At 55.9% G+C, this 14,552-nt stretch overlaps 1 protein-coding gene across 1 annotated transcript in view; it reads left to right on the forward strand.

Moving 5' to 3' along the window:
- Positions 1-8,588, forward strand: part of ZNF71 (zinc finger protein 71) — a 23,927-nt gene extending 15,339 nt beyond the window's left edge. Inside the window, exon 4 of the mRNA XM_039244152.1 lies at positions 6,559-8,588. Coding sequence (XP_039100083.1) covers positions 6,559-8,012 — 1,454 coding nt within the window. The 3' untranslated portion in view covers positions 8,013-8,588. The remainder of the gene's footprint in view (positions 1-6,558) is intronic.
- Positions 8,589-14,552: the final 5,964 nt, after the last annotated feature.

Consider the following 14,552-nt stretch of genomic DNA (forward strand, 5'->3'; position numbering starts at 1 on the left):
GCGCGGTCCGCGCTCGGGGGCTCCGGCGGCTCTGCGCGCGGTCCACACTTCGGACGTGCAAGCTTTGTTGTTCTGGCCACTCCTGGGGGCTGCCTTGTTGTGCGTCCTTTAGTGTGCTACCTGAGAGACCATCGCCTGTCCCAAGGCTGCTAAAATTCATGCCTGTGTTTTCTTCTAAGACTTTTATGGTGTCGGCTCTTCATTGACGTCGTTGGTCTGTTTCGAGTGAGTTTTTGTGAACTGTGCAGAAAAGGGGTCTGACGTCGCTCTTGAATGCGGGCACCCAGGTGCCCACGTTCAACTAAGTGTTGAAGAGCAGAAGGTTTTAACTTGAAGCCTGGTTTATCAGTCATTTTCCCCGGGGACAATGCTCTGGACCCGCGTCTGTAAGATCTTTGCCTGTCTCAGGGCCACGAAGGTTTTATTCGTATGTTGTAGGGTTTTAGGTTTGTGTTTGGTTCTGGGACCCTGTAGACTTAATTTTTGCTGTGATGCCAAGTGTCCCTTGCAGCCCATTCTGGTCCTGAGTACCCTCTCGTGGTGCCGCGGCTTGTTAAAAAGCCTGTGCTGTCCCACTGGAGACGTTCTTGCCCGATTCCCGCCCCAGCCGGTCCAGGTCCCTGAAGGATGGACGGTGTCGGAGGGAGAGAGAGAGAGAGAGAGAGCGCCCCGAGATCCTGTCTGATCACCAGGCAGGCGTCTCTGTCCTGTCAGGCTTGGTGTCCTTATTTATTTATAGTTCAAACAATAACATGACATCAGAAAATGGAATTTTTACAAAGGATAATTCTTGGTGATAAGATGCTTTGGAAAGTGTACAGAAATAGGTTTTACAGGGGCACCTGGGTGGCTCAGTCGGTTGAGCGACCGACTTCGGCTCAGGTCATGATCTCACGGTTCGCGGGTTCGAGCCCCGCATTGGGCTCTGTGCTGACAGCTCAGGGCCTGGAGCTGCTTCAGATTCTGTGTCTCCCTCTCTCTCTGACCCTCCCCTGCGCACGCTGTCTCTCTCTCTCACAAATAAATAAAAAACTAAAAATTAAAAAAAAAAACAGGTTTTACAGAAGTACACTTGCAGAATTACCTCCAATCATAGTGAGGTTGAGTAAATCTTACAACTAAGAAAATAACAGTGTTCTTAGTGAAAAACAAGATAACATACACATTCGTTTAAGTCAGTAATGCTAAGATTAAGTCATAGGTTAAGTTGTACATAGACTGGCTAAGAGTCATTCTGTCTGGCTCACAAGAGGAAGAATGTATTTGAGCTGGTTAATAAGTTGCTTGTGCAAACTTTTTGATTTGATGCTGAATGTGCAGGCACCACAGGGGCCCTATGTGTCGGCCTTTGTATTTAGGTTTATGTTTTAGATACTCTTATCCATCCTCATCCCAGCCCCCAGTGTAAGGGAGGGTGTTTGTGGAATGTAGGCCTTAGGGAAGGGGCTGCTTTAACATCACCAGTTAGCAAAGGTATATGTAGTAACTGCTGCTCTGCCCTTATCTGTACCTTATCTCTAAATTAGGCTCTTTGTCTCCGGGCCAGACTTAGTTGTAACTCTTGTGTTCTTAACTCTCTTTATTATCTATGTCTTGGATCTACAAGGCCCATAGTCTTCCTATGGGCTCTTTGCCTTTTGACAAACATCCACAGTGCTTTCATCTAAAGTCTCTTAGTAGGGGCAGGAATATGCTTTTCCTTATGAACAATCTGTGTGGGGAATATCCGTCTGATCTGGAATATTGTGAGGCCTGGTCAGTACCCGCAGGCTCATTTCCAGCATGAGCCAGTAGTCACAGAAGGAGATACCAGTTTTCACTTCTCACGGCGGGAGCTGTGCAAACGCAGCCGTTTCCTCGCTGTGACTGTGTCATCCAGCGAGGCCAGTGTGGCTCCCAGCAGTATCTCCTGAATTTTCTCTGCTGAGTTGCCTTTATTCATTTGTCAAAAATCAGCTGTTCGTGTATGTGTGTGTCGGTTGAATTCCCAGCTCTGTTCTGTCCCGTCCATCTGTCGTGTCTTCACACCAACACCGTATCGTTCGATCTGCTCTCACTTTCTGCCGTCATGACCTGGGCCCAGTCTGGACCCCTCGCTGTCCCCACACGCCCCTGAGTGCCCTGCCCGGTGCCTGTGAATTAGATGGTGTGGGTTTCCTGGCTGGCTGGTGTGGGAAGGCTCTGTTCCCAGGCCTGATCGGCTCTGGGGAGTGTTTTCAAATCCTGTTGGGTATTTTCCCCGAGCATGGGTAGTTTCCATGTATGCATATTCTGATCTGTAGTCTGATGCTGCAGGGAGGACCTTGCAGATCTCCAGAGCACTGTCTCTGCTGGGCTCTGCCTCAGTTTACCCCTCTGTGCTGCAGTCTGGAGCTGTTTTTGTGAGTAAGGTGGGTGGCCGTAGGGCATGACCCGTTTGATCCCACCTCTCAGCAATCACTGCCCTTTATTGGCCAGTGTCCAGTGTCTTAAAACCTTCGTTTTATATATTTTGCCCCCACCCCTGTCACTGTAGGCTGTAGGCTGAAGGGAAATCATATCCCTGTTACTCTGTTTAGGTCCAAAACCCCACTTGAGAAAAATTAAAGCGTGCATTCACAGATATGTGTGTACAGGTGTGTCGTATGTATTTTTTAAAAACCAGGGGCGCCTGGGTGGCTTAGTCGGTTAAGAGTCCGACTTTCGCTTAGGTCATGATCTCGTGGTTCGTGGGTTCGAGCCCCGCGTCGGGCTCTGTGCTGACTGCCAGCTCAGAGCCTGGAGCCTATTTCAGAGTCTGTATCGCCCTCTCTCTCTGACCATCCCCTGCTCACGCTGTCTCTCTCTCTCTCTCTCTCCTAGAAATAAAAACAAAAAAAACCCAAAAACGGGCACCTGGGTGGCTCAGTTAGTTAAGTGTCAGACTTAGACTCAGGTCATGATCTCATGGCTCGTGGGTTCAAGCCCTGCATCAGGCCCTGTGCTGACAGCTTGGAGCCCGGAGCTGCTTCAAATTCTGTCACCTTCTCTCTCTGCTCCTCCCGTCCTCATGCTCACTCTCTCAAAAATAAATAAACATAAAAAAAAAAAAAAACATATTCACAGGAGGGTGGGGCACATGGGTGGCTTAGTCGGTTGAACGTCTGATTCTTAATTTCAGTTCAGGTCACGATCTCATGGTTTGTGAGTTCGAGCCCAGGATTGGACTCTGGGCCGCTGCACAGAGCCTCCTTGGGATTCTTTCTCTCTGTCTCAACTTCTGCCCCTCCCCTGCTTGTGTGCTCTCTCTCTGCCTCCCAAAATAAATAAACATTAAAGAATAAAATAAAAAGGCAGGCTCTTTAGAATGGGGGACAGAGTTCTAAAAATACACACCTGGGGCACCTGGGTGGCTTCGTCGGTTAAGCGACCGACTTTAGCTAAGGTCATGATCTCGCAGTACATGGATTCAAGCCCCGCGTCGGGCTCTGTGCTGACTGCCGGCTCAGAGCCTGGAGCCTGTTTCAGTCTGTGACTCCCTCTCTCTCTGACCCTCCCCTACTCGTGCTGTCTCTCTCTCTCTCTCTCTCCTAGAAATAAAAAAAATAAATAAAAATAAAATTAAAAAAAAAAAAACAAAAAAAAAAAAAAAAATTAAAAAAAAAAAAAAAAAAAAAAAAAAAAAAAAAATAAAAAAAAAAAAAAAAAAGAAAAAAAAGAAAAAAAAAAAAAAATTCCGTTTTATGTTATTCTTTGATGTTTTACTGACGTGTGGACTACTTGGTCAACAGAAACAATCGTAGAAATCCAGAATCCAGGAAAAGACACTGAAGGACAAGACATCGAGTGCCATGCAAAAAAAAAAAAAAAAAGTACATCCATATTTAGACCAAAAAGAACACATAGCCTTGTGCACATTAGTGGCTGTTTGCCAGAGTGACCTCGGCAGGCGGGTTAGCGTTCGGAACGCCCGCGTCCACCAGCCCGGACGTCAGCGCTTTGCCCCCCCCGCCCCCAGGCGAAACGCCCCCGGCTGGCGGGTTGGGTTCGCTGGCTGACGGCGAGCTGTGTCTTCGCAGCTTTTCGTGGCTAAGAGCCGGGTGTTGGCTCCAGAAAACTTCCAGCCGCTTCCGCAGCTGACCCTCTGCCCGCTGCGATCTCGGAGCCACGGCAGCTCCTGCCCCAGCGTGTGTGACCCCATCCCCCCCCGCCCCCCCAAGTCCGCCGGCACCGCCCCTCCCCCACGGCCGCCCGGTCCCGGGCCGCTCTCTGCCCCAAGAACGCAGCACCCCAAGGTGACGAAACCACGAGCGTCCCTCCACCTTAAGCCCCTCTGACACCTTTCCCGCCGGGAGAGGAAAACAACTCCCAGCACAACCGACTGGTCGGGGCCACGGCCCTAGGGTGGGGGGACCGCTTCAATCCCTGCCCTGCCTCTAACGCGCTCTGTGCCCTTGAGTGTGTGACTTCCTTCTCAGCCTCCGTTTCCTCTTCTGTAAAATGGGCACAATCCTAAGAGTACCTAAGTTGCATATGGTGGTCAGGGCCAATCGGACGATACGAGCGACTGCCTAGCGCTGTGAGTGTGTACCTGACGCCGTCTGTGCGCCGGGCGCCGCCGCAGGAGCCGCCGACACACTCGCTTCCCACGCGTGTGGGCGTGGGGCTGGCAACCGGCGGGTCCAGGGGCGGATAGGGAAGACGCCTGCGGAGGAGCGTCCGCTGAGGGCCGACGGCTGAGCGGGCGGCGGGGGCGCGCAGCTCGCGGAGGCCCGGAGGCAGAGTGACCTTGGCGGGGACACCTTGGCCCAGAGGCAGGTGTGGCCGCCAGCAGGTGAGCAGGGGCGGAGGGCAGGGGGCGGGCCAGGTCAGGAGAGGGCCTGGCTCGGCCTAAGGAGCGCGTGGGCCGGGAGGGCACCGGGGGTCAGCACCCCGGGAAGACGCTGCAGGGTTCGGGCTGACCCCTAAGAAGCGCCTCCGGCCGCTGAGCGGAGAGCGCCGTTCGGAGGTGAGGGTGGTGCGTTCCGGGCGGGGGTCCGGGTGCCGGACTGGGTCGGGCGGGCAGACGGCGAGGGTAGGTCCGGTCCAGGCCGATGTGGTGTCCAGCGGCTCCTGTTGACAGTTTGGAGGGCGGGAGGGAAGGGAAGGGGTGAGTCAAGGGTGACTGCCGTGTCTTTTATTTTATTTCATTTCATGTTAATTTCATTTCATGTTATTTTATTTCATTCCATCTTAATTTTATTTCATTTCATGTTATTTATTTTCTATTTTATTTATTTCATTCCATTTTATTTTAACTTAATTTTATTTCCTTTCATGTTATTTCATTTCATGTTCATTTCATTACATGTTATTTTATTTTCTATTTTATTTTATTTCATTCCATTTAGTTTTTATTTTATTTCATGTTGCGGTAAGATATACATAAAATTTACCATGGTAACAGTTTTTAGTTGTACAGTTTGGGGGTATTGGGTGCATTCACACTGATGTGCTGCCCCCTGAACCCCTTTCAGCTGGCAGACTGGGCCTCGGTCCCCACTAAGCGGGAACTCCGCCCCAGCCCCTGGCGCCACCTACTTTCTGTCTCTGTGGATGTGATGACTCAGGGACCTCGCGTCCCTGGACTCCTACAGTATGGGTTCTTCTGTGTCTGCCTGACTTCGCTGCAAGTCTCTTTCCTGAGCCTTTCTCTTTATCGTTGTGTTTGGAGGGGCAGGGGCCCCGTTTGCAGGTAGGCTTTCCGGTATTCCAGCGGAGCTCAGAGTCGGGGCTGGGCGTGCAAGTTGGGGAGGCATCAGCATATAGAAGACCCTGAATTCCAGACCCCTCTGGCACGGCTGCATGATTTAGGGGAGGGGTCTCACACTCCAGTGGCTGTGGGCTGGTGGGGGTTCAAGAGGGCGAGCTTCCCCTCCTGGGTCTTGCTGCCTTCTGGGAAGGAGGGCTCCACGTGGAGATTTTTGTGCGAGGACCTCTCGGCTTCTGCGTGTTGGGAATGAAGCCGCTGGACCCTCGATAGAGTCTGGAACTCAGGAGAGTCCCCTGGAGGGGAAATGGAGATTTAGAGACGACAGGACGCGCTGGGAGGGGACTGGAGCGCAGGGCTGTGATTGCCAGGGAGGAGGGGTGGATGTGCAGAGGCCAGGGGGTCTGGGCGGCAGAGGAGGGGGTGAGGGGCACCCGGAAGGCCTCGGAGCGCGGGGCTTGGCTGGCAGTTGGGGGCATAGAGGACAACCAGCGCCCGCCACGGAAATGTCAGCTATGACCTTAGCTTTCTAACAACTGACGCTTTGAGAAGCCTCCGCGGTTGGGGGTTTTGGGGGTGACTCTGGGGGTGACCATTGGGAACCCCTTGCCCGGGTTCCTAGAGCTGGTCCGCCCGCTCCAAGCCCGGTACCCCCTGTCGTTTCGTGCGGGCGGCTCTCCGCTGGCCGTGCGGGTCTCCGCTCCCCGAAGGGACAGGCCCGGTTCCCTCCGCCTTGCGTGCGCCCCGCTTCCTCGGACCACCTGGCGGCCGGCTCGCCCCGCGCGCGGCAGGTTCCTTGCGCCCCTCGTCGTTAACTCCGTGTGTCTCGTCTTCTCTCTCCCCTCCCTCAGACTTGGAGTCTAGACCTGAAATGAAGGGATCGGGTCCAAAGGAGGACACTGCAGAGCACAGGCCACCCGTCGGGGCGGTGGCCGAGAGACCCACGAGGAACGGTGCCTGCGGCCTGGCCTTCGAAGGCGCGTGGACACGGGGTGACTGCGTGGAGAAGCGGCCGCAGCGGGGCGCCAGGACCTGCCTGGGGCGGTCGGAGGGCCCCCAGGAGCTCGCCCCCGAGTGCCTGGAACCCCAGGCCGTCCCCCCGCAGAGCTCCAGCCTGCGCCCGCCGCCGGCGGAGGGTCGGGGGCCCGCGGGGGCCCAGCCGCGCGCCGCGCGCCGCGCAGACCGCAGCCGGCGCCCCCGGCGGGACGCGGAGGGAAAGCCGTTCGCGTGCGCCGCGTGCGGCAAGGCCTTCAGCCGCAGCTCGTCGCTCGTGAAGCACCGGAGGACCCACACCGGGGAGCGGCCCTTCGAGTGCGACGTGTGCGGGAAGCACTTCATCGAGCGCTCGTCGCTCACCATCCACCGCCGGGTGCACACCGGGGAGAAGCCGCACCGCTGCGGGGACTGCGGCAGGGCCTTCAGCCAGCGCATGAACCTGATCGTGCACCAGCGCACGCACACGGGCGAGAAGCCGTACGCGTGCGCCGCGTGCGGCAAGGCCTTCCGCAAGACCTCGTCCCTGGCGCAGCACGAGCGCGTGCACACGGGCGAGCGGCCGTACGCGTGCGGGGACTGCGGCAAGGCCTTCAGCCAGAACATGCACCTGACCGTGCACCGGCGCACGCACACGGGCGAGAAGCCGTACGCGTGCGCGGAGTGCGGGCGCGCCTTCAGCCAGAACATGCACCTGACCGAGCACCGGCGCACGCACACCGGCGAGAAGCCGTTCCGCTGCGGGGACTGCGGCAAGGCCTTCAACAAGAGCTCGTCGCTCACGCTGCACCGGCGGAACCACACGGGCGAGAAGCCGTACGCGTGCGGCCAGTGCGGCAAGGCCTTCAGCCAGAGCTCCTACCTGATCCAGCACCAGCGCTTCCACATCGGCGTCAAGCCCTTCGAGTGCAACGCGTGCGGCAAGGCCTTCAGCAAGAACTCGTCGCTCACGCAGCACCGGCGGGTGCACACGGGCGAGAAGCCGTACGAGTGCGCCGTGTGCAGGAAGCACTTCACGGGCCGCTCGTCCCTGCTCGTGCACCAGACGGGCCACACGGGCGAGAAGCCGTTCGCGTGCGGCGAGTGCGGCAAGGCCTTCAGCCAGAGCGCGTACCTGATCGAGCACCAGCGCATCCACACGGGCGAGAAGCCGTACCGCTGCGCGCAGTGCGGCAAGGCCTTCATCAAGAACTCCTCGCTCACCGTCCACCAGCGCACGCACACCGGCGAGAAGCCGTACCGCTGCGGCGAGTGCGGGAAAACCTTCAGCCGCAACACCAACCTCACGCGCCACCTGAGGATCCACACGTAGGTGCGGCGCGGGCGGTGCAGACGCGGGCCCGGGCAGCTCGCGCCAGGCGGGCCTGACGAGTGCGGGCGTGAGCACGGGCCCTCTCGCTGCGGGGCGCCTGCCAGGCCGCAGGAGGAAGGCAGGCCCTCCGCGTCTAATGTACTTGGGAACGTGGTCGGGGTCGCTGGGGCCGGGTGCTCACGGGAGCCCCAAGACCCGGGCCATCAGGGTTCGGGGCCATGGCAGTGGACTGTAAGAGCCGGGACGAAGCATTTAGTGTCCCCGGGGGACACTCAGGGGTAAAGCGGAGGAGGGGGCAGCTGGGAAGGGGAGGTGGACTCCATAAGTGAACGTGGGGACATTTGGGACCCTAGTCTGGTCCAGATGCCAGGTTGGCACCCTCCTGAGTTTCTCCTGGGGTGGAAGGAGGGGCCCCTCCTCCGTCCCTCTGCCTGTCCCCAAGCCACCAAAGCAGCAGAAGGTGGCAAGCTGTGTGTGACAGGGAAGAGGTCTTTTTCAGAGTCAGCAAATAACAATAAGCACTTTGGATGCCCAGGTTTCTCAGAGCAGTCTGTTCATTTTTTTTTTTTCAATAAAACTTTTAAGGGTGTAATTTTTTTTTTAAAGTATTTTTATTTATTTCTAGGAGAGAGAGAGAGACAGCGTGAACAGGAGAGGGTCAGAGAGAGAGGGAGTCACAGACTCCGAAACAGGCTCCAGGCTCTGAGCTGGCAGTCAGCACAGAGCCTGACGCGGGGCCCGAACCCACGAACCGCGAGATCATGACCTAAGCGAAAGTCGGACGCTCAACCGACTAAGCCACCCAGGCACCCCGGGTGTAATTTTTTAAAAATGTATTTATTGAGAGAGTGGGGGGGGGGGGCACAGAGAGCATCCCAAGCAGGCTCCACGCTGTCAACACAGAGCCGGACACAGGCCTGGGTCTCGTCAACGGTGAGATCGTGACCTGAGCCCAAATCAAGTCGGATGCTCAACCGGCTGGGCCCCCGGGCGCCCCGAGAGACCAGGGTCATGTTATGTTAAACCCTTGTCGGGTGCACAAGATACAGGAGCCAGTTCTGCCATCAAAATCAGTCTCCTCCTCATGGGGGCGGGGGGAGGGCAGGCGATTCAGGTGTAAATCCTTAACTGCGTTTAGTCAGTATGCGTTTCTGAGCACAGACTGCCCGTTTTTATAGCTATAGAATTCGAAGGCAGGTCCAAGTGAGTCTCCTGAGGCTGACCTGATGCTTTGTTTACGTGAATAACTCCCCCCGAGCTCTTTCTTGGGGGACCTTTGATGCTGCCTTTTCTGTTTTAACATTCGATGCCACTCGTCCCAAATGCCTGGTGTTTGTGCCCGTCCTACGCTTCCTCTCGCTGGTGTCCACAAAGAATAAACCATTCGCTTTGAGAAAGCATTTCTATCAGTACACACGTTGTGTCGTGAGTAGGAAACGTGACTGCTCAGAGCGTGTTACCAAGGTGGACAGGTTTTTGGGTGTCTGGCAGCCGGATGGGCATCAGGGTGGGTATGTTCCAGGCGCGCAGCATCAGAAGCGTAGCTCTGGTGCTTGGTTGTGTGGCGTGCGCTTCCTGTGCCGGCCGTCTGGGTGGAGACGGCTCTGGCGGTCAGTGACTCACACACCTTGAGCTTCCTTCTGTCGGGCTCACCCGCAAACTGACTCCCGTGACCAGAGAAACACCATGTGCTGCCTGGCCTGGGTCTGGGTCTCGCCCTCGTCCCTAGCGGCAGCGAGGAGCTGGGAAGATGGCCCAGATGGGCCTGAGCACTGTGAGTCCTTGATGTGGACATGGGGTCCTCCCATCCGGATCACACTCCGGGGCACGTGGGGGGGCGTGCAGAGAAGGCGGCCCCATGTCGTCAGGCCCTGGGGGGCTCACGGGGCTTAAAATCTCACAGCCACCCTGGCGCTGATCCTCAGAGTGAGGCCGCGCTGCTGCACAGGACGTTTCCTTCCGGAAGTGCTGTCCCTGCCCGTGGTCGCCAGGAGGGCCCTCAGTCACCTCTGTCCTCCCGTTAACTCTGACACGGGGCAGGGCTGCATGGGGCCGGCCAGAGGGCGCCCCCATAGCTGAGACTCAGCCTCACATCCGCTTGTCCCTGTCCCCACACTCCGTGCCTGACATCTGCGCGGGGGTGGCTGGGAGGCGTGGGGCTCAGCTGTCCGCGGTGACAGAAATCCGTAGCAGCGCGCGCAGAGGCCCTGTGGCGAGCGATGACAAGCGTGAACGGTGGCTGGACGGGGACCGAGCCCCGGCCGCGGCTGCCCCAGCCTGAAACGAGGCAGTGAGGCCTCTGGGGCTGCTGTGCAGGCAGTGCAAGTGGACCCGACACGGAGCCTCTAGCACGGCCCCCTCGCTCTCTGTCTCTGTCTCTCGTTCTCCAAAGAAAACAAACCCAGTCCCGCCCCAGGTGGTCAGCTAGGTCCCTCCAGGGACCCGTGTCAGGGCCAGTCAGTGTGTCCCAGCCCGCAGCCCGGAGACGCTGCTCTGAGAAGGCAGGTCTGCCCTTCGGAAGCGGACCACGTGTGGCCCACGTGGCTCCCACTAGGATCCTGCTGGTGGCTGGTTCCCCACGCATCTGGGCGCAGGCTGTCAGGAGGGGCACACAGAAGCCTGCCCTGCGGGGTGGGGAGGGGCTGGGTGTCCGGCGGCTGGAGCCAGTCGGCTCGTCCCCTCGCGCCTGTGCTTCCTTCCCTTCTGCCACCGGCGCCGTCTGGGGTCCACACTCTGCTGGCACCTCCACCGCAGTGCTGAGATGAGGCCATCCGTGTCTCTCTGCCACACCTCCCAGCTCTCCCAGAATGCCACGGGGCGGAGGGGTGAGGCGAGGAGGGCGGCAGCTCCCCTTCCCCTCACCACCACCTTGTTCGAGAAATCGGGACAGGATGGGGGACACTGAGGCCGGGGACAGAGGCAGGCCCTGGTGGGCACTCATTCTGCGACAGCGCCTGGCCGCCGAGATGGGGGCCACCCTAAGCCCGGATAAGGATCGTGCATGGTGCAGCTTACGTTCAAGAGCCATGGGGCAGCAGGGGTGAGGGAGAGGAGCAGGAGAGCCGTAGCCTGGCAGGCGAGACTCCCTGCAAAGGGCCCAGAAGAGGGATGGGACGTCCAACACGGTTTTCTCTCGAGGGGGCCGAGGGGACGTGACCTCACGACAGCTAGCATTTACGGGGCACACCTGGGCGACAACCTGGTGTTCTCCCGGCGCCCGCCAGGCGGCAGGTGGCGGAGCCAACGCTCAGAGATGCTCAGAGGCTGCAGTGAGGTCACCCGGCCTGGGCCTGGGCGTGAGGGGCTGGGATCAGCATGGGGCCGGCCTGGGCAGGGGCCCCACTCCCCCCGCCTTCACCGACCCCCAACAGGAAGACAAGTGGCAGTTTTTGTATCATTTAACACAAATTTCCTGAGTCATCGAAAATGAGTTAATACCTGTAAAACTTTAGAACAGCACCTGGCAGGTAGGACAACATAACGTAGTGAGTACCTGCTGTTGTGACCACCGCTGCAGCAAGAAACCAGGCCCTCGCTCCACGAATGAAGGAAAGGGACTAAATAATGGCGCCAATAGGGACAGAGGCTCCGAAGCCGGGCTGCCTGCCTGGGTTTAAATCCAGACTCTGCCCTTGCTGTGTGGCAAGTTTCTTAACCTCTCTGAACCTCGTTTTCCTCATTCGTAAAATACGTTACAGAAAACAGTGCTGTAGGCTGAATGGTTTGTGCCCCCTTGAGAGGTGATCGAAACATTTTATATATGTTTGTCTGTGCCCCGGGTTCCTGGGACAGAGCCCCCACATCGCTTGGAGTTTCCTGGGTGATAGCAGTGTCTCCCGTTCCAGTGAGGTGACTCTGGGTGGGCCCCTGGAAGCCTGTCACCGGAAAGACCAAGCCATGATTAGATGGTTGGGATTTTCAGCACTGCCCCTCCCCCAACCCAGTCTCTAGCGAGGGGGGAGGGCTGGAAATGAAGTTAATGATTGACCATGCCTGCGGGATGAAGCCTCCATAAAATCCTGAACCCAGGCCTTCACAGAGCTGTCAGGCTGGTGGACACACCCCGACTTCGTGGGACCCTGCCAGACCCTGCCCCGTGTGCCTCTTCATCTGGCTTTTCATTTGCATCCTGTATCACATCCTTCCATCATAAACCAGTAATGTAGTGAGTGAAATGTTCCTGAGCTCCATGAACCCCTCTAACACATTAACCAAACCCAACGACGGGGATTTGGAAAATTTTTTAAAGTTTATTTATTTATTTTGAGAGAGAGAGCACACACATTCATGGGAGGGAGGGAGAGAGAGAGTGAGAGAGAGAGAGAGAGAGAATCTGAAACAGGCTTTGTGCTGACAGCTCGAACCTGTGAATCGTGAGATCGTGACCTGAGTGGAAATCAAGAGCCAGACGCTTAACTGACTGAGCCACCCAGTCAGAAGGGTAGGTGACAGTCTGGACTTGTGAATGGGATCTGAAACCATGGGGCAGGGGGGCTGTCCTGTGAGCCCGAGCCCTTAACCTGTGGGATCTGATGCTGCCTCCAGGTGGACAGTTGAGTCAAATTGTAGCACACCCAGCTTGTGTCAGAGAATTGTCTGGTGTCGGGCAAATCCCCACACATCTGGTACCCAGGAGAAGTGGGTGTTCTTCTACTCATACTTCATATATAATTTATAGTTAAATATCACACACATATAAACATATATAATATATACATTATATAATTACACTATATATACTATAAAATATACATAATATATTTCATATAATATATAAAATAAGATTATTTTATTTTTTAGTGTGTTTTAAAAAATTTTTTGAGAGAGACTAGGGGAGGGCAGAGAGAGAGGGAGACACAGAATCTGAAGCAGGCTCAGGCTCCGAGCTGTCAACACAGAGCCCAATGTGGGGCTCGAACTGATGAACTGTGAGATCGTGACCTGAGCCAAGTTGGATGCTTAACTGACTGAGCCACCCAGGTGCCCCAATTTTTTAAAAGTTTATTTATTTGTAATCTCTACACCAAGTATGCAGCTTGAACTCATGACCCTAAGATCAAGAGTTGCATACTCTACCAAGTCAGCCAAGAGCCCCTAAAATAAGATACTTTAAGATGTATATATAAGAGGGGCGCCTGGTGGCTTAGTTGGTTAAGCATCCGACTTTCGCTTAGGTCATGATCTAGCGGTTCGTGGGTTCGAGCCCCGCGTCGGGCTCTGTGCTGACTGCCAGCTCAGAGCCTGGAGCCTATTTCAGAGTCTGTGACTCCCTCTCTCTCTGACCCTCCCCTGCTCATGCTGTCTCTCTCTCTCTCTCTCCTAGAAATTAAAAAAAAAAAGAAAAAAATTTTGAAAAAAAAAAAAGATGTATATATAAGATACATATACAGTGAGATAGGCTATGTATGATATACAGTAAAATACATTATATCTATAATGTAATAGACATTATATCTACGTCTATATAATATGATATACGTGTAAAATAAGACAGGGCTTGTTTTTCTGAAGAAGCCTGAATGACACAAGGTCCCTGCCGAAGCATCACCTTCCTGACTTCCCTCTTTGAAACTGTAGCTCCGTCCCCAGCCTCATGCTCTTCCATTGCACAGACGGCAGTCTGTCTTAGTACTAATTTTATTGGGCATCTGTCTTCTTCAGAGGAATGAGGGCAGAGGGGAACTGTTGTTTCCCCAGGACTTATAACAGTGCTTGGTACACAGTAGGCACTCCATAAATGTTTGCTGAATGAGTGAGTCAGGGATAGCACGCAATAAGTGCTAGCCAGCTGGACCGTGACTAAGCTCGCCTTCCCAGGTCCCAGCCCATTCCATTCCAGACCTAGCATGGCTCCTGGACATCTGGATGTGGCTTGTATCTGTTAGTCCCACAGGAAAAGAGCGGAGGAGGCAGGGCGGGCGGGTGTAGGATCTCCTGGTTTGAATCATCTCATGGCCACGGGGCACGTGGGGCTGCCAGAACTGTCTGGTGTCTCCCTGGGGAAGGAGGGCAGGCCGACAGCAGCCGGAGTGTGAGAGCCAGATAGAGAAGCTTCTTGGGGTGGGGGCTCTGGATGGGTTGGTTGGCATTTGGCAAGAGTATTTACGGATGAGTCATTTCCTGTCTCAGGAATTAGCTAGCTCTGGGCGGGGGCAGTCTCCCCGGCGTCAGGAAGGCCCCAAGATGTCAAAGCGTCAGGAAATAAGAACCACGGTCAATACATCATTGCCCTCGCCAGAGCCAGTCTCCCTCACTCAGCCTCACCGTGGTGGCTGGACAGAGCTCCCTGCTGGCCTTGGGCCAAGCCGCAGCCCGGGGCAGTCAGGCCAGAGGGGGGTGGTCCCTGTGCTCTCACGTGCCTATAGGCTCTGTCCTGCTATTGGGAACCCCGCGAGAACCTCAGGAACCCAGCACACGTGCCCCAGAGTCTGAGGAAAGAGTCTCCTGGGTCAGCCAACTCCCCCTCCCAGCCCTGGACCAGGAGGCTGGGCCCCCACCCACTACCTCAGAGATGGGGAAGAAGGAGGCTCCTGCAGACAG

The sequence above is a fragment of the Hyaena hyaena genome, unplaced genomic scaffold (genome assembly GCF_003009895.1).
Source record: "Hyaena hyaena isolate Hyena2069 unplaced genomic scaffold, ASM300989v1 scaffold_235, whole genome shotgun sequence".
In the NCBI taxonomy this organism is placed as follows: Eukaryota; Metazoa; Chordata; class Mammalia; order Carnivora; family Hyaenidae; genus Hyaena; species Hyaena hyaena.